A 23,013-nucleotide genomic window follows, 5' to 3' on the forward strand; every position below is an offset into this window, starting at 1 on the left:
AGACTACTGCTCCACGTGTGTGCTCTGAATTGCAGGTTTGGGGATTGTGCTAGCTGTGGTGGGGCTAGTCATGAAAAATGAGATAGACATGAGAACAAGGAGTGAGAAAAAGAAAAGGATACTTGGGAAAGACTTCGCCCTCCCCCAAGTAGAAGTTCACAGATCCATTGCTAAAACTTCTTCATCTCATCTGTTCTTTTTGTTTTGTTTTGTTTTGTTTTTTCTGTTGTTTGGGGGGGGGGGTTGGTTTGGTTCGGTTTGGTTTGGTTTGGTTTGGTTTGGTTTGGTTTGGTTTGGTTTTTTTTACAGTCATTAACCTTTACTGTTCTTGTTTGCTTAGCATTTGCAAAACAACCACATCTATTTGCAAATTTGTGTCTTCTGAGTGTTTAAGGTCTTTCTTTGAAAACCAGCCTATTCACTAAGGAAAGGTATGTGCTTGTGTGACTGCCCGGAGCCAGAACCTGCAAGGAGCTCTGGCTGCAAGGAGATATCTCGGGAGCTCTGGCTTTTTAGTATGAGCAAGGTCTGATTCATTGCCAGAAGGCTTATGGACAGTGGTGAACAGCATGTTGTTTCTCAGGTGTCCGGCAAAGTGACGTGTAACACTTTCTTCTGGCCTCAGGTATATTCAGCTGCAAATAAGATGTGCTGATATTATCATTCATGCTCACTGTGATCCTCCTTTTAAGACTTTCAGGGCAGAACCTTTCTAAATTATCCACCACAATGCATGCAGGTGATTCCCAGGAGGCTGTCAATTCCAATACCACGGGGAATTCACCCATGGGCCTTTTTGCTTCCCCTTCAGATGGGACAAACCAAATTTCACCTCGCATTCTTGTTGAAAAACCAAATGACCGAAGGGCCCAGAGAAATGGGACAGGGGTCACCTTCCAGGAGACCAGGGTCTTCTGAGATGCACTGAGAAAAACTGATACCCAAAGTAACAACAATGTCCCTCTGAGTTGGCTCGCAGGAAGAGAAAGCTGAAGACAGAACTGGTGATGGGTCTCGTCAAATGCCAACTCCTGTCTAGCCTGTCATACTTTCAGTAGTACCAAGTACCAGAAGGGCACATATGTCATTTGCATACAGATAAGGCAGTGCTCTTGAAGGTCCTTGAGGTGGGAAGGGGATGCTGCATTTTTCACTGTTCTGCTGTCTCGCACATGTTTTACTGCCGTGTTCCTATGGGTGGGAAAATTGCTGAGAACAGATCTATTTCAGTCTGAGACCTGACCCAAACTAAACCATTAGTGGGAGCAACAGGAAGGAAGAAAAAGGCTGAGTCATCCCCCCAGGGTGCTTATGTGTTCTGTTGGCAATCCAAATATCAGCTGGTCATTTTTCCAGGTACTAATAACAATACTTGTAAAAAACGTCTGTTAGGCTGTGACTGCCTTTATGCATCTTGCATATCAAGAAGAGAGAAAAAGCAGCATCCTTAATATAAATGCAGCTGGTAGGAGTAGGGCATTCATCATCCAACCCTTTGTCTAGGTCTGAGGTTTGACAACAAAATTAATGAGAGCAGGGTTGGGGGTGGGAAGGAAAAACTTGCAGGAGCCAAAACTCTTTGGAGTTCTGTTCTTGCAGATGGAAATGTTTGGAACTTCAGATGGAAGCTGCTGTGGCTGAGCTAAAGCAAAACCAAAATGAGAAGAACTTCTGCATGAAAGCTCTAATTTCAGTTTGAACCAGGATCATTCTGCTGTAACAAAAATCCCTCGTGCTATGCTGAATCAAAACAAGCTGCTGCTTTTTGTTGTGAACAGGGGTGGTTTGCTTAAGAAGCACCCAAAGGCTAAGTCAATCTTTACCAAATCATTAACGCTCCCCTCTTTTGCCTATGTGTATATGCAGATATCTTCCTTTATTTCTGCATGTCTGTGCAGTTAGGTACACAAAACACAGTCCTGGCCCATCCTGTCTGCTCCTCAGCTGTGTTGCCTGTTTGTAATCACCCATCAACCTCCACTTTTTCCCAGTGAAAATATCTTCATTATTTTCTTTCTCTTAGCAGTTAAGGAATGTAATTTTCTGACTCCCAGTGGAAGCTTTCAACTTTGGTGTCAAACAAATTTCAGAACATTGACAGAGCCCGTCACCCATGCCCTGCCATTCAGATCAAGTGGATGTGCTCCTTCCTTGTCAAAGGACTTCCTTTGCGAGGGGTAAGGTGAGACAGAGAGGCATGTGGGACAGAGAGCTTCATTTGTGATAATAAGAGCCTCAAGTTTGTTGAGTTAAGTGAGGGACAAAGCTGCCATTATGGTATGGCGGTATACTTCAGAAAGAGTTCTCAGAACAGACGGGTTTGGGTATTCTGTTCCCACAAGTCATTTGCACTCACTCTGCTAACTTACCAGCAATTGTTACCAAAGCCATCTTAGCCCAAAGCCATCTTACCCCGAGGAGGCTGCGTAGACTTGCTCACAAATTTTAATCATCATTACCACCCAAAATGAAAAGAAACGCAGGGAAATGAAATAGAGATCCTTATATTCCTTGAATCTGTAGAGCTGACATACTCTGCAACAGCTGATCCATCAGGAGCCCTTTTCATGACTCTTTACAAGAGCTGGATTTTTGCTGCTGGTTAAGATACTCTGTGGTTTTCCACGCTGATTTATCAATTAGGCTACTTTTTAAAGTTCTGCAGACCCGTTATGCCTTTTAAGCGATCCATTTTTCCCCTAAAGATTTCATGTTGGATGAGCCGAGTTAATTGCTCCTTCCCAGCTGATAGTCTTTGCACAGTAATGGCTTTATTAAATGCCTGTGAATGTGCAGTGGAGCTGTTGCCCAAAAAGCGGATTCTTTGCCCGGTGTGCAATAGGCCAATAATCGCACACTCCGGAGAGACATTGATTACTTATTTCAGGTTTACGTAAGCCTGGGCGTTCAGTGGTTTCCCACAAATCAAAGTGTGCGAGCTTTCTACCGACAGCCCTTTTTATACAGTACGAATGTAGCACACGTAATCCATTACATAATCTTTTTGCTACCTGATTGGTACATGCTAATACATATTAACAAGATAAGTACAGCTTTACAGAGCACGCTCAGAGAGTAGGGGTCTCCTTAATCGAGGGAGGGTCCCACAGTAGGGGGGGTGTGATTTTTAGTATTATAACGAGAATAGTTCATATAAAGGACAGGTGTGTTGTCCACTGTTTCCATAGTGTCCTTGGTTGGTTTGCCTCAAAGAATCCAAAATCAATTATTACTGACATCTCAAAGGACATCCTGGTTATATTTAAACTTTTAATATACGAGCAGCATCTATCAGGCTACACTCCTATAAACCAACTGTCCACCTATCAAGTACAGCCTGTTTCCTAATAATGCATTTCTAGTCAACCCTCAACAATTAGTAATGAATTTCTAGTTAACCCTCAACAGAGCTACCTGGAGTATCTTCCCTCAGTCTGGAGCCACTTCGTTTGCTCAACAATAGCACATAGAGAAGTTTAATTGTAGGCTGAGTGTAGACATTGCTGACAGATATTTATCTCCCTTCCCTCCCCAGAACAGATTTGTTATTTGGGATGATGATTTTAACATTGATGGCTTGTTCACAAATGTGAATATATTCTTTCCATTTTTCACTTTTCATTATTCAGAGAACCATTGGTGGCTACTGAAGGTAATCCAGGCCCTAAAGGGACCGACACACATGAGTATTATACTCTTGAATTGTTTTAGGACAAGAAAAAGAAAATACTTCAGAAAAATCTGTTGTCCAAGCAATTTAGACTGTTTGCTCGTACATGTAGTTAGATTGCATGCTAGAAATAAGGGCGAATAGAGACACAATGTGTCAACAAAAATGCATTAGTAAGGTATTCCTATCCTAAAGCAGGGAGGGGCAGAAACTTGAATGATTTTTAAAATGTACTTAGCAAGGGAAGATCATGATGTGTGTTTATGTAGGTCTGTATAAATATATGCACATAGACACGTATATCTATATATTTCCTCTTTCCTGTTTGGTAGCTGGCACCAAATCCACTCATGCCGGTCCCCCCATTAGCTGGCACTTAGTCTGTGTAGAACACATACACACGGATAGAGTGACACTATGCAGAGAGAGAGTTAAGAAAGGGATTAATAAGAAGACAGGACAGACTGCGGTGACCAGGCGCAGGGCTCAGACAGACAAGCACTGACTGGCCCTGATTTACACCCGTAACTGTCCACTCCAGTTTGTTCCTCCCCAGTCCTCTTCCGCCAAATATTCCTTTCTAACTTCACCCCTCGAATATCCCAAAGCCTCAGTTCCTCTGGTACCCCTTCTCAGCTGTTACGAAGTTACAGGGGGGGCTCTCCAAAGCTGTGTCTGGAGTTTCTTAATGGCCCATCAACTTGTGATTGAAGACTTTTGGTCTTTGCCATTGTCTCCATTATCCCTTGCCTCCCAGGTTTGTGTCCCTCTGTGCTCTTCTTTATTGCTTCCCCCTTTACTTATTATCATCTTTGCATTGAAAAGGTCCTTGATCAGATAACCCTAATGAAGCAGACCCTCTCATCTTCCACATACTTTTGCAGTCAGCACCTCCAGTACCCACATACTTCTTCCTTAGCAGCTGCCATCTTTTGGCAACATTTTCACATCTGTCATCTCCCCAGAGATGCTTGTGTAACTTCAGATTGAAGTGACAGTCCTCTCAATAGGCCAGGCACTCAGACGGATCCTCTCAAGCAGACTTGGCACAGGGAATTCTTTCTGGTGGCCTTTCCACCTGAAAGATGCAAATCTTCACTCTGCTGCTGCTGCTGATTTATCTGCTCACTCTCCTGGAGAACACCAGCATAATTTCCACCATCGAGTCTGACCACCAGTCCCACACTTCAAAGTACTTCTTCCTCAGCCACGTGCCCTTCTTAGATATCCTGTTCACCTTGGTGATTTTCCCCAATCTTTGTCAGCCTTATCTTGGAAAAATAGGCCTTTGTAACGGCTACCTGTGAATCCCAACCTTCTTCTCCAAGTTCCTGGACTTCCTTCGGTTGCCTTCATCCAACCTGAATTGATGGTAGTGGTCATTTGCAACCTGTTGCACTATAGTGTAACTTTGAATGGCTCATCATGCTCCATGTTCACCCTTAGCAGCTGAATGATGGCATCGCTACCCACACTTGGTGCCACCATCATATAAACCAAGCTACCCTTCTGTGCCCAAGAAACTGGACATTTCTTCTGAAACGTTACTTTTGTTTCCTTTTTTTGCAGAGATCAGCCCGTATATGCATCGGTTGCCTTGTGTTGCAACTAAGCATATGCGTATAAACATCAAAGAATTTTGTGTGTGTGTGTACCTCTCTCTCTCTCTCTCACATATATATGACAGAATTAATCACCACTGTCATGGGAATGTTCAGAGGACTGATAAATTAGACCAGTTTCAAACTTTAAAACAGAATTTCACTAGGCCGACATTCATTAATAATACAAGTCACCAGTGGTTAGTTTTTAATCGTTATCATTCATTATCACCGTCTATTCAAGTCTTAACAATGTTATTCTATGCTTGTTAGTGTCTGACACAAGCAAAGCTACTCCCTGGAATTCAGCAAAGTTACTGCTGCTTTGATGACGCTGGTGATACCCATCCTCAGATCCCCCATCCACCATCTGAGGAGCAAGTCCCAGAAGAAGCTTTCAGGAGGACATGTTTTCCCCAAAAGATGGACTCTTGATCCAATCTATATATTTTTTTTAAAAAGGAAGGTAAGAAGAAGCCTATGAATTGTATATTTTCTTTTCCTAAGGACATTTGATTAATTTTTCCTGTAGATAAGTTTCGATTTGATCCTTTTCAACCTTTCCCAAAGATATTTCTGCTCTTGATATTTTTCTCTGTCTAGCTAGTTTTAAATAAAATGGCAAGACATTTCTTCTACGTGTCATGTTATTTTTTATTTATTTCTTTCTTTTCAGGGTTAATTTTCCTCAGGAGAAAACTAGGAACAGTTATTAACTCTCCTCCCATCTCAATATGTTTGTGGAGCCACTGAAGAACTGGTATGGAAGTGGAACTCTGTGGTGTTTCAGACAGATATATCTGAGTTACTCATCACGTCTTCTACAGAATCAAGACTCAGAAATCTTTAAAATGATCCCAGTAGTTTATACGTGGACTTTACCCCTGCAGAGTGGGACTCCAGTTCCAGCGGCTAGACTCACAGTATACCAACATGACAGACACAATAGTCCTGAATCTTCTCCCACTTCTGTGGAGCAATGTGTTCAGACAAACAGTTAATGCCCTTTACCATATTTCTAGCCTTTCTGTGATCAGGGGATGCATCTGTGATGGGCAAAGCTGTGCCCACTCACACTTGTTCAGAGGCATTGCCAATGTGTGATACGCGCCGAGATGCAACATCCCAAGCTGGGCCTTGGTGTTGGCACGCAACATAACTAGGTTCAAGATTGTGCTTGATCCATGTGACAAAATTACACAAAAAAGAGCAGCTGCGTTCAATAACACAGGACTTCCCTTCTGAACCTACTATTGTGTACAGGGATGGCCTGATTTACTTCCTCCCCTACCTACTTATTGTAACACTATCCTGCTTGGCTACCCTACTTGCACATTTTACAACAACCATGAAGCCTCCATGCCTCCTTCAGTAAGACTGGGTCCCTGCCAGAGCAGCAACAATGGGAAGACTGGTGAGTTTTTAAATCTACATTATTTTAAATGGATTTAAATCTCCATTAAGCAAGTCCCATCTTACTGAAAACCCCTTTTGTTGCCTTCACTAACACTGTCAGCTAAGATCCTCCAAAGATGGTCTTTGATTTCACCAGGTCCTGCAGGTTCAGTGTTATGCTTTACAAAGCTCTGAAAATGCTCTCTGTAAAGTAGTAATCAGTTAAATGAAATCCCATTGCAGGTACTATGCCGAAGTCTAGAACAGAGACACACTTTATAAATCTACTAATATTTCTAGTTTCTCTCTAGGAAATAAATAAATAAATAATCCGATAGATAAATAAATAAATAACTATTTCTGACCACACCCAAGCTTCAACTAGCAAGACTTAAAGGGAAAAAGGGAACGTCTGGTTTTGTGGTTTTCTTAGCTGTACTGATGTGGAGATGTGAACTGCTCCCGACAGAGAGTAAGAACAGCATTTTAATGCTTAGTTTGCACACATAAGACACAGTCTTGGACTGATTTGCAGCTTACTCTATAACCTAAAAATGTGTTCACGGAGACGCTAGCTAATGACTGAGCTCATGTTTTCAAGCGTTGGCTAAAATCCCGGCCTGCATCTGTTGCCAAAACAGCTTCAAGTGATTTTTTTTTTTCTTCTTTCACTAGACACACTAAATGCTTCACTTCCGTACAAGAAAAATAGTTCTGAAGAATACCTGCAGAAACTTTTCAGGCTTTACCAGTTCCAGACCATTCAATTAACACACTTTCCTAACTTTTCCTAAGCCTGGCAGCTCTAAAGAGAAATGATGATCCCACAGTAATTGAAACTTTTGTAGTTTTCATAATTGGCATCAGGGAAGAAACAGGTGATAGGTTGAAATGATCCACTTTTAATTTGCTTGTGGACTTACATGATTATGACAGGCCTAAAATGACAAATGTATTTTTACATGGCCATTTTAAGAAACCAGAAAAGGGAGCTGTCTTTTGGGCAAAGGCCAAAGGGTTATTCTCCTGAGTAAAAATAAACAAATAACAAAATGCTTGATTTTCTTATAACGTAGCATTTTCTCTTTATTCTTAAAATAAAATAGTCTTTTCAATTCAGACTCAATGATGAAAGCGCTATAAACAATACCTGCAATTAACATGTCACTGAAGTCAGTTTCTACTTATCTCTTCTAATTTCTTTCCAATCAAAGAAAACCATGACAAAGTTTAAGGGACAAGAAGAGATCCTCTTTTTGCTGAGGCTTCTAAACTCCGGGATGTATTTGAAACTAGAGGTGTTGCAAGAAAATAAAGCCACTTTCCAAAAAGTCTGCTTTCAAAAATTTTCACATGCATAGTAAGTTAGTTACCTCTGTAACAAGATGAAAGTCAGGGTTTAAGTCTAAGATGTTTCATGCTCCTGATGTTCTAATGCACTAGCTACGGCTGAGCTCTGTCTCTCTTCTCCAGGCAAATTCTCCAACACCAAATGATGAAGGGTTTTAAGTAACGGACAAAGAATAAGGGGGAGGGAAGATATCTCCCCTGGGACAGCACACAGTCTTGTAAATGCAAACACCACCACTGGCTTAGCACATTAAATTCTCTCATTACTGTTCTTTCTAGACTGTGATCATTGTCAGTGTAGTCATACATGAAGATGAACAGTAGGTCTCTCTAAAAGCACGGTTTCATCCTCTGGTGAATGGGAACATATCAAAATCTGAGTTAGCAGACTGTTTCCCATTCTTCAGAAACCAATACACGTGGGACCTTGGGACTCAGTACTAGTTCACCCACATTAGCTAGCTAAATTCTGACTGGTTTTACTATCACCACTCTGAACCTCTTGATATCAACTAAATAAATGTGTTATGTGGAATGTTTTGTTATCATCACTGTTGCAATATAGCTCCTCATTAATTATTCAAATGATAAAGACAAATAGGTGGTTTTGCGTTAAAGACGATAAAGAATGAAAATGCAAAAAGAAAAAAATCTTATTATGGGAAAAGGAGGGAGGAGAAGCCTTCTTGCAACAAACTTTACTGATAATGATGACTCACTTCATTACATTGACTGAGTGAACAATAAACAACCTGGAGCCTGCTCCCCAGATCGATCTTTTGTCAAATGCAGTCACACTGTAAAACTTCAATCTTTTCAGGCAACCATAGCTCTTTCAAATATCCAAGAACTATTTCCTCCTCTGTCCTGTCCTTTGTAAAATGTCTTTACAATCTGCACCATCTGTATTTTAATTGTTCTTCTTCTCCCCGTTAAACCAGTCGCACAGAAGATCAGAAAAGACAATGCCAGATGAGGTAATAACCTTAGCATTGCCCATTAAGTCTGTTCAGTGAAAGAAGTTGCCTGATTCTTCAGAAGCTTTGGTTTCTTCACTGCAAATCACAGGAGCAGATCATGTCAGTGACACCATCTGTTATTACCATCTAACAGGCAGACTTGTAGGAGACCAGAAACCTGTTTGCAGTTCACAAGCAATGGAGCACCTCCAGGCGGCAACTCAGGCCAGATAAGGCAGACACCTGCATTAGGAAGTTGCACCATTCTCAGGAGGTGCTGAGTGATTGTACACATTGATTGTGAATTAGCTTACATCTAAGTTACAGATTTCTGCAAACAAGCCAAATCACTTTCCTGGATCCCACAGACAGTTCCGTGGAGGCTGATTAGGCACAAGTGACAATATGTAACTCATTCTTCAGGGCAGCTGACATACACATAACTCAGGGCCTCGGGGCTCATTTCTTCCTTTGGATGCCAACCAACAGCAACGTTGGAGTGACTGCTGTATTCATTCACGCCTTACCTACTTCCCTTGGGGCATGATGACAGGGGAGCTGTGGCATTAGATCCATTTGTACTACTGTCATGAGGCCTCCTCTAAAAGAAAGGTTAGGTGTTAGCTCCCCAGAAGCTCCAGGTGAGATGGTGGCTACAGGATGCTAATTCAAATGAGTTGCACACTGACCTGGTTAGTGCCTTGAGCTATATAACATCAAACATTGGCCTATAACATCAAAGCCAGATTTTTTTCATATGGAATGAGGGCAAAATAAGAACTTCTGTGCAAAGCTTTTTAGGATGGAAACAAAAGTTTCTTCTTAAAAGAATTCATAAAGGAGTTTGGTTCCTGTGGTCCAGATCTACAAAAGCATATTAGAAATCTGCAACTCTGTTTTTTTTTTTTTTCAAAAAAAATCCCTCTTTTTCCTTTGTTAGTCTGGATCACTGAGTTGTTGGCATATTGAAACCAAACAACAACTCTTTGTACTTCTCTATTCAAGGAAAAAGTTTGTCTGTTGCCATATATTTAGACTGTGAATGTTTTCTGGCAATCACTTAAAAATGGGTTTGTTCTATATATATGCAGTGCCAAGCCCAATGAGATCCTAACTCCAAAGTTACTATTGATCATTAGCAGTACACTAGTATAGTATACTAGTATTGTAGGAGATTGACAGTTTACCACGAATCATTTACTTTTGAGAAAGAAAACGCCCACATTTACAAGTGGACAAGTTTTGCATCCAATTGCAGTTACACCGGAGTATATGTCCAACTGCTTTAAACTTTTATTTGTCTAAATCTCTAACTAGGCATAGATAAATAGTAACAATAATGAGCTGGTAGATTTTTCTCCTGTCTTACAAGAAGCAAAGCAAAGCAAATGTTGCTGTTCCACAAATACATTTGAAGTTTTAAGAATTCCCCTTACCTGAGAACAATACTAAGACCTCAAAAACAGTAAAACAGAGCTACCAGGCCCACCTTCAGAGAGCTAGGTGCAAACGTTTACTGAACTCCTGTAAAGAGGTGCAAATCCTTTCCTGTCTAGTCGAAAACAAGGTCTTACAGCTGATTGCCATTCCCTTCAAATAAACATTTGGGCTTTCCTACTGTTCTCAAACTTTCCCGCAAGAACTTTCCCGCAAGAACTTTCCCACTTGGTGCAAACTGGTGAACATTCAGAGAGATGGGAGGGGTGAGGAGACCAGTACAATCTAGTGTAAATTGTCCTGAGGCGCAGAAGAGCAAGGTTCATGCTACCCCTCATCTCACATGAATGCCACAATGATGGCTCCATTAGTTATTCTATGGTACGTAATATGACTACAATTCTTTTGGGGCAGGCCTTTCATTGTCCCAAAAGCACAACGCTCCTTCTGCATGACTTGTGTAGCAAGGTGCTCAATGACAGCCAGGTTCAGCCACCAACAATATAGTTACCCTTTAGACTTAAAGGAGGACATGATCTGTAAACGTCTTCTACTGCATAGAAGTGTAAGGCCTGCACTGGATCCTGTTGACTTCTGGCAAAGTTAGAGAGAGAAACATTATTGGACCTTGTAAAAAGGCATTCCGCCTATTCATTCACCCAGCCAGTAAGTCCTTTGCTTTGATTCCTCTCTTCTAGATCACAGGGAAACCATTAGACATATCCATCACTCCAGCGTTGTTATTTCAAAGTCACTAGATTGGGCAGACAGCTGTAACAGCAGTCGCCTGCTAATGTACAAGATTTGTTTATGGAACTTTTTTCCTTTGGGTAATTTTTTCTTTCCTGGCTTCTCTCATCTCATCTCTCTTCTCAAACGTAGAAGCTTACAGGTTGGACTCATCTGACTACATGGAGGTACCTAACATACATTCATCACTCCCAAATCTCCTTAAAATATTCAGATATAGGCAGTAGAGACCAGGGCGTAATTCATCTTTGCCTGGTCAACAAAAATAGATTATATAAGCCACTTCTCGGACACTAAGTTGTAGGCTCACAATTTGCATAGCTTGCATTTACTGTAAAGAGAGGCAGAGGAAGCTACATTAGATGTGAAGAACGTCTTCTCATGTGATGTTTCTCTGTATCAACACATAGAGTTGTTTCTCAAAACAGTACACTTTTCACATACAGTTGATTCTGGCAGTTTTTTCTCTGTCATCGTGTACACTTCTTATCACAAACATCAGTCTACCTAAACAGTTGCAGGAAAGACGGTGGCAGCACAATGATAATGACTTAATTCAGATGATAACCATTAGGGTTACCATAAAGATCATAAGCCTCTATTATTTGCACTCCTGGAACTCTGTTCTTTCTTGGTATTTTACTTGCCTGCTCCAGTGTCCCTTCAAGCAGCATTTGTCAGGCACTGCATACACAGCAATAGAGATGGTAAAGCATTTGGGGGGAGACTTGTGTATGCAAACTGAATTTGGGTAGTTTAGGTACTGAAAAAATGGATGAGCAACAGTAGACTGGCTGACTAAGGAATGGCTGTCCAGAAAATGATGTGGGGGTTCTACCGGACAGTAAGTTGATCAAGAGTCAGCACTGTGCCCCTGCGTTGATGAAGGCTGGCAACCCACCAGGCTGCATTAGCAAGAGTGCATCCAGCAGGTAAATGGAAATTGTTGTTCCCCTCTAACTGGCAGCAGTGGGGCCAGAAATGGGAAAACAATATTTGGTTTGCCCTCATGCTGCCCAGTATGAGATTAATGTAGAAGAAATGGAAGGACTATCAGAAGAGACCATGAGAGAGTTAGGGTGCTGGAAGGCTAAGCATATGAGGAGAGAGACAGTGAGGGGCGGGGGGGACATGCACAACACAGTTCCTGGTATCTAGCATCGGTCTTCAACTCTTTACGGGAGGTTATAGAGAAGATGGAGCCACGCTTTTCTCAGAGGTGCACCTTGGAAGATGAAGAGGCAATCTGATAAAATTGCAGCAGGGGAAATTCTAACTAGATAGGAGAAAAAGAAATTCCTCTGAGCATTGTTAAGACTGGACCAGGAACCCAGAGAGGTTGTGGGATCTCCATCCTCTGACATGGTCACAAATTTAGTAGGCAAGACCCTAAGTAATATGACCCAATTTTGAAGTTAGCCTAATTGAAGCAAAGGGCGGGACAAGACCTCCAAAAGTTCTTTCCAAACTAAGTTATGACAGTTTTTAGATTCCGGGTACAAGCTGCTACCCCATATTAATGAGAGAGATAGTGGAAATCTTCCTGTCAATAAAATCTATAGTTAGAAGGAAAGAGACATTCTGTGTCAGAAGTTCTCCCTCCCAGAGTCCAACTAATGATACCTACCAGGACTAAGAAAACATTTCCATTGAAATACATTTTTCTGTTTCATTATTAAGACCCTCTTGCCCAGCTGAAGTCACAGATGTCTGCCAAGCTCAGAGCTCTGTGGTGACTGAATTCATACTTCTGGGTTTTCCCGTGGTCTGCGAACGGGATGTCCTCTTCTTCATCAAGTTTCTCATAATCTATGTACTGACAGTCTCTGGGAATGTGACCATCATCTCAGTCACACTGGCTGATCATCGACTCCACAGCCCCATGTAGTTCTTCCTTTGCAATCTCTCTTTTCTCGATAACATGGCGGCAACAGCCATTGTTCCAAAAATGATGAAAGATTTCATCTCTTGGGAAGACTGTCTCTGTGCCCGGATGCATCTCACAATGCTATTTCTACTTCTTTTTTGGCGCTACCGAAGTCATTCTCTTGGCTGTCATGTCACTTGATCGCTATGTGGCCATCTGCATCCCACTCAGATATTCCACCATCATGAGCAGCCAGAGGTCCTTCCAACTAGGGATGGCTTCTTGGGCTGGGGGCTGCTTCTCTGTCCTCTCTCCCATGACCATTATCTCCTGGCTCCCCTTCTGTGGGCCAAATGTTATTGATCACTTTTGTTGTGACAGTGAGCCATTGATCAAGCTCTCTTCTGCAGACACCCATCTCCTGGAGCCGGTGAAGCTTGCGTTGTCCACTACTATACTCTCTGCTATTTACTATTCTCTCGTATCTGTACATCCTCATCACTATTCTCCATATCCCCTCATCTTCAGGCTGGAAAAAGGCCTTCTCCACTTGTGCCTTCCACATCACCGTGGGGTCCATAATCTATGGCAGTGCCATCCTCATGCACATAGCGACAAACAAAGAGTTTTCCTTCAGCCTCAAGAAGGCAGTCACCCTGCAGACGGCTGTTTTCACTCACTTGCTTAATCCTTTCATCTACACTTTGAGGAGCCAGTAGGTCAGGGATGCTCTGAGGGACACTGCCTCCCACATCCTCAGTGGTACAAGGGCTTTCAGAATGAACTGTAAATTGAGTGGACAATAAGGGCATTCTCAAGATCGCCATATTCCCAGCTTTCTACATAAACTGCAGCTCATCTCAGACAGGCTCTTTAAGGAAGTTTGCAAGAAGCAGCATTCCTGTGTGCATGATTTTTCTCCCCGTGTTCCATTCTTATGGGAAACTCCTTCCAGTGAATGAAAAAATGCCTAAACTCGGATATTGTGCGTGTTCCACACAGGATACTTTGTACATGCCAAAGACACAGTAAAAAATTACATCTGTTTGATTAAAACAGAACTGTTTAGTAGTATAAATGACTCTGCTGTTAAAAAATATATTCATGTAAGAGTCCTAGAAGACTTCTTTTGCCAAGAAATGATCAAGTGGTAAAGCTTAGGGTTATTAACACACAAAATTCCCAATCCAGTCTTCAGTAACTCTTCTTTCAGTGAGAAGCTCATTATGCCAGCTGCTTTCAATGTCCATGGATTAACAATGGCATGTTCTTTTAAAAGCCAAAGGACACAAAAGACTGCGTATTTGCACATAGAGTGCTAGATGATGTTCAGTACCACAGAACTGAAAATACTATTCCAATGCAATCTGAGAAGAGAGGGACGGACAGAAATGTGCTGGAGGTGACCCAACGCCACCTTGTCTCCACACTGAGACTTATAGTAGCAATAGCCCTTGCTCCCCCTTTCAAGTGCCAAAAAGAGCAGGCAACAGAGTTGATTTTCATATACTATACACCATTGCTGGGACGAAGAGACATCCTCACCAGGGGCTAGCTGGCTACACAGGTCAACAGTTTAGAAATCAGGCATTTTGCAAGATCTAGAAACTGTTCTCAATGCATGTGACAGTTAATTCTACGGGGTTCTAGAAAGGCTGGCCATATCTGTTTCAAACTCCAGGAGAGCAGATCAGTCCTTACAAGGAAGAGAGAGAAGCAAGAGAGCTGAAGGACAAGAAAAAAGATAAATAACTATATGTAAAGAAGCATTCAAAGACAGAAACAAGCCAAGTCATAAAGATACAAGGAATGGCTCTGTTCACTCAATATATGTAAGTCATCATAACTTGCAGAATTAAGAGAAGATTTGGTTTCAGTTAAAACTCTGCATCTTGTAGGTCCAAATTAAAAAGGCATATCTATAAAAATAAAATGTCAGCTTTACTGACTACTTCTGAACTGATCACGTTCCTTCTCTGGTACAAATTCTATGGCAATTAATATACAAAATAAGAAATATAGGAGTTAGTTAATATTTGACTTTTGCCTAATGACCACTAAGGAGGGCACCTCAAATATTGCTGCAATAAGGAAAGGCCTGGAAAGAAATCAAGGCAAATAACTGATTGAATTGCTCACCAAGAGCTAAAATGTCTCACACTTGGAGAGATGAGTGGAAAGCAGACTCTTATTGCTTGAGGGAATTTAACAGGAACCCATGCTGGCTCTCCAAAATAACACATATTTCTTGAGAGCAACAGGTATGTGGCCATGTGTAGGCCACTACACTGTGTAAGCACAACAAACACAAGTATGTGCTCTGCTTATCTTATCTTGGCCAGGGCACTTCCTCCTTATTTTTGGCCCAGGGACTGTACTTTTCCAGATGTCCTTCTGCAGCCCAGATGCCGTTAACTTTTTCTAGCCATTAACCAATGGTGATAACTTGCTATTACTCAGACTTCTCTGCAGGGACACAGAGCTCCTGAGCTACCTGAGTTTCTTGACAGCTGTGTTTTTTTCTCCTGGATGCACTCACCATCACTTTTGTGTCTTACATTAACATCAACATTACTGTAACGTATTCGGCTTCAAGAAAGGCAAAACGCCTCTGCACCTGTACCTCCCAGCTCACTGTGATCTCCATTTCTTGTGAGAGCTGCCTCTTTGTGTGACCCAAACCCACCCACAGCCGAAGAGCACCTCAGCAAAGCAGTCTGTTTACAACACAGGGTTTTGTCTCCTATTCAACCATTTCGTCTACAGCATTAAGAACAAGCTCAGAATACCCAGATGTTGCTAGATGGAAGAGAGGGAAAACGGCTGCTTAAAGAAGCATTTGACCCAGAGTTGAACCTTACACAGGAAAGTGAGAAGTTCAGAAATGAAAATGTTTTTTATATGTTCAGCCTTAAATTACCACGCGAAAGTCTTTTCATCCCTCTTTCTCCCAGGGCTCCCTCTTCTTCTCATTAATTGCTCTGATGAGGAGACTGCTTCCTTTTCAAGTGCTCCAACACCAACCCCCTTGAAGGACTGGAGAGATGACAGAAGGGAGCAGGAACACCAGCAGGAGATAACTCCACCACCTGCGCAGCCTGTGCCACCACAAGCACAGACACCAGCCATGTGCTTCGTCCTGCCCTGTCAGCTACTCAGGCTCCAATGACCTCACAAGCACTGACTCAAGCCATGTGTTTTAGTTTAGTTATTGCTTTGGATTCTTTGCTTTGCTTTTCTGTAGCATGATCTGCAAATTGTAGTTTTTAAAGAAAGTATTTACTAGCAGTCTGGCTCCTGTTCGTCACCTCTTGTTATGACAGGACTGTAATCATGAAGTTGGTTGAAAATAAATGTATTGGTGATACAAATACATAAAGTCCAAAAGTGCCGGTGATCCAAATACAAATAAAGTTGTTATTGTAACTGAAAACTAGACACAAGTTCTGACACTTGTCATCTGCAATAAGAAGTTATATTCAAAGAAAAATAAGAGATACCAGAGTAACTAAGCATGACGAAGTCCATTGATTAGGAAATGCAAAGACAATATACAGGCTTTAAAGCAGAAAGTTGTATGTTACCAGTCCAAAGGGACTGGTCTCTTGTTGGGGCAAACGTCAATCTACCTTCTGTATTTAAAGAACCAGAAAGGTAGAAAAACACAAAAACATTAAAAAATGATACAACCCACACACTATGCCAACTTGTACATGTGTTACAGCACAGTGATTACACACTGCTGTGATCATCCCTGAAACTCCTTCCTAGTGGTGGGTTAGCAACAGACATTGGACCCCACACTTGCATGGCCCAAGTGCTGTTCCTTGTTTTCTGTGTTACCCCGAAACAAAGCCCTTGTCCACAATTCAGTTTCTTTTCTTAACCTATTAACCAACCAACCTTACTGGAGGGAAAAACATATCAGAAGTAAAGGATCATGAGGCAATTTGCATGAAACATCTAGGGCTGTTTGGCTGCAGTTGTTGGTAGTTGGAAAAATCTGTTAAGAAGAATCCAATAAACCAAACTGGCCACATACAGTTTGTTTCTTCATTAGACCCTAGACAAGAAACAAGTAATGAAACTAGTCATTAACAAAAGAGAGAGGGAGGGGCACTTCCTTTGCAGGGTCTCTTGCCCAGGGGGTGAAATTGAGCAAGCTTAACATAGCAGTTTTGATCATGTTGTTTATGTGAACTTTTAATGTTTGAGGTTATGCTCTTTTTCTAAAAATATGAGGATCTCAACACTTCATGACCTTGCAAGTTTCCTCAAAGAGCTCTGGGAACAGACAAAGAGAGATTCAACAGGGCAAAGTGCTGGGTCCTGCACTTGGGTCACAACTCATGCAATGCTACAGGCTTGGGGAAGAGCAGCTGGAAAACTGCCTGGCAGAAAAGGAGAACCTGGAGGTGTTGGTCAACAGCCGGCTGAATACGAGCCAGCAGTGTGCCCAGGTGGCCAAGAAGGCCAATAGCATCCTGGCTTGTGTCAGAAATAGTGTGGCCAGCAGGACTAAGGAAGTGATCATCCCCCTGCATTCGGCACTGGTGAGGCCGCACCTCGAGTACTGTGTTCAGTTTTGGGCCCCTCACTACAAGAAGGACACTGAGATGCTGTATTGTGTCCAAAGAAGGGCAATGAAGCTGGTGAAGGACCTAGAGCACAAGTCTTACAAGGAGTGGCTGACAGAACTGGGGTTGTTTAGGCTGGAGAAACCTTCTCACTCTCTACAACTACCTGTAAGGTGGTTGTAGTGAGGTGGCGGTCAGTCTCTTTTCACAAGTAACAAGCAATAGGACAAGAGGAAATGGCCTCAAGTTGCACCAGGGGAGGTTTAGATGGGATATTAGGAAAAATTTCTTCACCAAAAGGGTTGTCAAGCACTGGAACAGGCTGCCCAGGGAAGCAGTTGAGTCCCCATCCCTGCAGGCATTTAAAAGACATGTAGATGTGGTGCTTAGGACATGGTTTAGTGGCGGCCTTGGCCATGTTAGGTTTACGGTTGGACTCAATGATCTTAAGGGTCTTTTCCAACCTAAATGACTCTATGATTCTATGCCTCTGCTTTATCTTCGTCCCTATTAGTCAGGTGACCGTCTTCAACAAGTATCAGTCCAATGTTTTCTTTAGACCTCCTTTTGCTATTGATGTACTTAAAAAAGCCCTTCTTGTCAGATACAACACTGGCCAGTTTCAACTCTAGTTGAGCTTTGGCCTTTTATGTCTTCTCCCTGCATATAAGAATCATAGCTCTGTAGTCTTCCTGCAAAGCCTGACCTTGCTTCCAGAGATTGTACAATTTCTTTTCCCTCTTGAGCTCCACGAGGAGTTCCCTGTTCAGCCATTACCTGTGATTGTAATTGGTAAGTGACCTCCCTATCTTTATCTCAGTCCACGCACTTTTTCATTTTATTTTCTCCCCCTGTCCTGTTGAGGTGGGGCAATGAGAGAGCTGCTTGGTGGCTGTCTGGCAGCCAGACAAGGTTAACCCACCACAGGTGGACATGGCAAGATCTTGGTAACAAGGGGCCTGCAGGTGTGGCCTCTGTGAGAAGAGAGAAGGGGCTGCTCTGTGCCAGATACAGCCACTTCCAGCCGGCTCCAAAATAGACTCACCACAGGCCGAAGCTGAGCCCATGAGTGAAGCTGGTGGCACCTCTGGGAAAACATCTTTAAGAAAGGGCAGCAATTGCCAGCTAGAGAGGAGGAGGGAACAAAAAGAGTGAGAAACAACTGAGGGAACAGCACAATCAGAGAAGGAGGAGGAAATACTCCATGGTGGAGCAGATATCCACTACAGCCTGTGGAGAAGCCACGTTGGAGCAGAGGAAAAACACAAGAGGAAAAGAGCAGCAGAGGGAAAAGCTTATGGATTGACCATAACCCTCCCCACTCACCCTGCGCTGCTTGGGGCAGTGGTGGAGGATTGGAATGAATGAATAAAATGGAGCATGAGAAAGTGGCAAGTAAAGGCGTTGGTTTAGTATTTGACTTTGTTTCTCACAAACTAAAACTATTTTAATTGGCAATAAATTAAATTAATTTTCCCCAAATCCAATCTGTTTTGCTCCCAGCTGCAATTGGTAAGCCATCTCTCCGTCTTCATCTCAACCCACAAGATTTCTTGTTTCTGTTTTTTCCTGTTTTCTGTCTCTGCTCTGTCCCACTATGGGGTGGAAGGGGTGCATGAGCAGCTGGGTGGGAATTTGGTTGTTAGACAAGGCTAACCCACCACAGCAAGGGGGAAAAATACACAGGCAAAGCTGAGTATGGTACTGGAGGACTAGAAAATCCTTTCTGTGTTGGCATATTTTGGTTGCTAACAGAAGAAGGAACTACATAACGTGTAGAAAGCATAAGCCATTTGTAATCAGCATCTTTAAGTCACAGTTACACAATGCTGATGTTGCATCTGGGAAACAATTCAGTCACTTGGATGGGCTATGCCAGCATTCACACCTGCCTTAGGGAGCTAGAAAATGCCTTCAGCATGCTCTCCTTTAGAGCCTGTTTGACTTGATTGTTCCTGAGTGAGTAGATGTATGGGTTAAGCATCTGAGTCACCACAGAGAATAAGAAAGAAAGAACTTTGTCAGACTCCTGCCCACCTCGCTGTGCTGGGCGGATATACCTGTAGATACATGTGCTGTAAAATATCATAACCACCATGAGGTGAGCCGAGCAAGTGGAAAATGCCTTCTTCCTACCTGTGGAAGATGGTATATGCAAGATGGTGATAATAATGCAGCCGTAAGAAACAGCAGTTACTGTTAAGGTACCAGGTATGATGATAATTAGTACGGTAAACATCAGTCCTTCTATGAACCCTGTGTCTGTGCAGGACAGTTGCAACAACAGGGAAGTATCACAGTAAAAGTGGTTCATGACATTGGGACCACAGAATGGCAACTGGACAATCATAATGGTGGGAGGAAACATCAAGAGAAAACTCACTGCCCAGCAAGCCAGGACCAGCTGGAGGCAAAATCTGTTGTTCATAATTGTTGTGTAATGCAAAGGGCGGCAAATGGCAACATAACGATCCAAGGACATTGTTGCCACATGGAAAAATGTGCAGGTACCCAAGTAAAAGAAAAGCAGCATCTGAAGGAAACAACCAGGCAGGGAAATCATCTTCCTCTCTGTCAGAAGGCTGTAGAGGGTGCTGGGAATGAACGTGGAGGTGAACGTGATTTCCAAAAGGGCAAAATTTCTGAGGAAGTAGTACATTGGGGTCTGAAGGAAATGATTCACAAGAGTGATGCTGATGACAGTAATGTTTCCAAGCAGGATCAAGAAGTAGGCAATCACAAGAAACACAAAGAGGATGATCTCCAAATGGCGGCTGCAGGTCAGCCCCAAGAGGGCGAATTCCACTACTGTAGTCTGGTTCATTGAGGCTTCATTGCTAGCAGAAAGAGAAAAAAAAGGCCCATTTTGAGAACTAGTGGAAAACAACAGAGCACAAGTCAGTTTGGCTTTGCTAACATTAATGGGCAATACCAGTAAGGAACCCCTTGTAAAAGACTGGAGCAGTCACAGTAACCACATAATAACAATCTTGTTCACGTCAATGGAGCCTCAAGCTCCATTTGTAACATTGAGTCCTCACTCCAGCAACATGATTCATACAGTTCCCCCTTAGTAGAGAGGTGCACATGCAGAAACTGTTATAGACCCTAGGATAAATGAATCTCTGAACTGTCTGACAACATTCACCCTCCATCAAATACATAAAAAAACCCCAAATGCACACAGTGAGTACTTCGACTAAGCGCCCAAAGACCTACTAGTTGCAATGAATTCAAAAGCAGTACTGAAGAGGAATGCAATCATACTGTAGACTGACCCTGAAGCAGATTACACTAGTTGATGGGTACATAAGTATTGAAAAAGAGAAACATACTGCAGTTAAAAGGAGATAAAAAGAAAAAGACAGAGAGAGGGAGAGACTTTTTACAAAGAAAAGGCCAGACAGAAAGATAGCAGTGCTACGAAGAGAAGGGTGGCTGGTTGCCACTGAGAGAAGGAAAAATGTGCAGAGAAATGGATGGATGCTACACTAAGCAAGAGTATAAAAGGGGGGAGGGGGAAAAGTATGCAAAAATTTTCCGGTTACTTTTCATTTACTCTCAGCTCTACAGCTCCAGTGGGTCAACTCTTATGCCGATGGTCATTCTTCTTCAGAGCACCTGTCTCCAAGCACCCCTTCACCTACCCTAAACTCAGATAGGTACATTGTCCAGTGCACTGTGTCTACTGCACTACTGTACTGTACTATGACAATAGTCACCACTGTGGTTGCCATTACCTTTTGGAAGTGAAGTGGAACTTGAAAATTCTGGCTGATGCCCTTCAATCACATTCTTTTCCTGAAGGCTTGCAAGGTCCCATCTATGGGTTTTCATTGCATTCTCCCTCCTTTTTCTCCCAGACACCAGCCCTCCTTGTCCTAGAAAGAGACACACATCTCATCTTGCACTCAGATCTCCCAGGTTTTATCTATTGTGTCTGGACCTTTGAATCTGATTTTAGACTCATTTCAGATATTTCTGAATGATTGAAATAAACACCAACACAATGAGTTTCCAGGGAAAGCAAGCACATCTTAGATAGCTCATAGCCCATACCAAACATGCCACTCAATTCTCCTTCTTCAAATGCTCCTTACAAAATGCTCAACAAAAGGGTAGATAGGGGCTAGGATGCTATAACCCTTCTTATCACACTATTCCCAACAAATCTTTCACCTTTAGTGCCCTTTTCCCAGCAAAACACAGGGTTTTATTAGCATCACCTCATGGGTGTTTCTCAAAAAACACCAAACAAAACAACTCCCCTCTCACAAAACATAAAAAATATAGAACATATTTTTTAATACCACAGATGAACAGGTATTATCTGGAAGCTGAGAGTGGTCCCTTAAAACAAGAAACTCCCTCTGTTACAGCTAAAAGCTTTTACTTCAGTTTGAAGACCAAAAGTTCAGGTTTCCAAGCCATTGTCCCTTTAATCTTTCTGTCTCCAAAAAATCACACCCAAACTCTAAGAAATGGCCCAAATAGTTACCAGTATATCCACAGCAATCCATGATGCTTCAAAAAGGATTCTGAGTCTTATGTTCCTCCTTCATTTAGTTTGACATTTGATTTTGGGCAAATAAATTTCCTCTCTTCTCAGATCCTTTTTATAATAGTGCTAGCATATCAGATTCTTGTACTTCCTCACTGAGTCAAACCTCAGGGACCAATTAGGTATTGAAATCTGCCAAACACCTCCTGGGAAAACATTTGTGAAAGTTTGAAGAACAGCAAGAATATAATCAAATCGTAGAGAAAACGAGATTTGAAAGGACCTCTGGAGGTCCAATCCCTTGCTAAAAGCAAGGCTAACTTCAAAGCTGGACAAGGTTGCTCATGACCTTCTCTAGGTAAGTGTGGATACCTCCAAGCATGGGGATCCCACAGCTTCCTTGGGCACTGCCTCGTGCTTCACCATATTCATTGTGAAGAGTTATTTCCTTGTGTCCAGTGGAGATTTACTTGTTTAAGCCATGACCCACACCTCTAGTCCTTTCGTTGTGCACTTCTGAGAGGTCTGGCTCTGACTTCTCTATAAATCCCCTTCAGACAGTGGACAGTACAGCTAGATCCCTCCTCTCAACTTTGTCTTCTCCGTCTGCTTCTCTTCATGTGTCCTGTGCCCCAGTTCTCCGATCAACTTGCTTGTCCTCCATTGGACTCACACCATTTTGATAACAACTTTTTTTTTTTTTACTGGGCTAGGGGGGAGCTATACTGTACCTAGTTCTCCAGATGCAGTCTCACAAGTGCCAAGCAACAAGACATTAGCACCTATCCGGAATGGCTGGCTACACTCTTGCAAACGTAGCCTGGTACGCAGTGAACCTTTGCTGTCACAGAGGCACACTGCTGATGTGCTCAGCATGTCATCCACCAGAGTCCACAGGTCTGTCTG

General features: G+C 42.4%; 2 protein-coding genes across 3 annotated transcripts; one reads left to right on the forward strand and one right to left on the reverse strand.

The window, feature by feature from the left end:
- Positions 1-393: 393 nt before the first annotated feature.
- Positions 394-21,458, reverse strand: LOC104011954 (olfactory receptor 6E1-like). 2 transcript variants are annotated; one of them, XM_087778691.1, is made up of 3 exons: positions 21,347-21,458; positions 19,743-20,443; positions 394-635 (listed from the first exon to the last, which is right to left on the reverse strand). In XM_087778691.1, exons 2-3 carry the CDS (start codon positions 20,428-20,430, stop codon positions 622-624), a joined length of 702 nt encoding a protein of 233 aa, XP_087634817.1. In that variant the 5' UTR covers positions 20,431-20,443; positions 21,347-21,458; the 3' UTR covers positions 394-621. The 2 variants fall into 2 exon arrangements, with proteins under 2 accessions (XP_087634817.1, XP_009462579.1); XM_009464304.2 differs by lacking the exon at positions 394-635 and having other exon boundaries at positions 19,489-20,443.
- On the forward strand, positions 13,084-13,835 carry LOC148052626 (olfactory receptor 6T1-like). The gene is given in 3 exon segments (XM_087778704.1): positions 13,084-13,136; positions 13,138-13,485; positions 13,487-13,835. Coding segments are annotated over 3 exon segments (750 nt in total).
- Positions 21,459-23,013: the final 1,555 nt, after the last annotated feature.

Source organism: Nipponia nippon, unplaced genomic scaffold (genome assembly GCF_047370975.1).
Source record: "Nipponia nippon isolate SJK-2023a ecotype South Korea unplaced genomic scaffold, ASM4737097v1 scaffold_45, whole genome shotgun sequence".
NCBI classification, from domain to species: Eukaryota; Metazoa; Chordata; class Aves; order Pelecaniformes; family Threskiornithidae; genus Nipponia; species Nipponia nippon.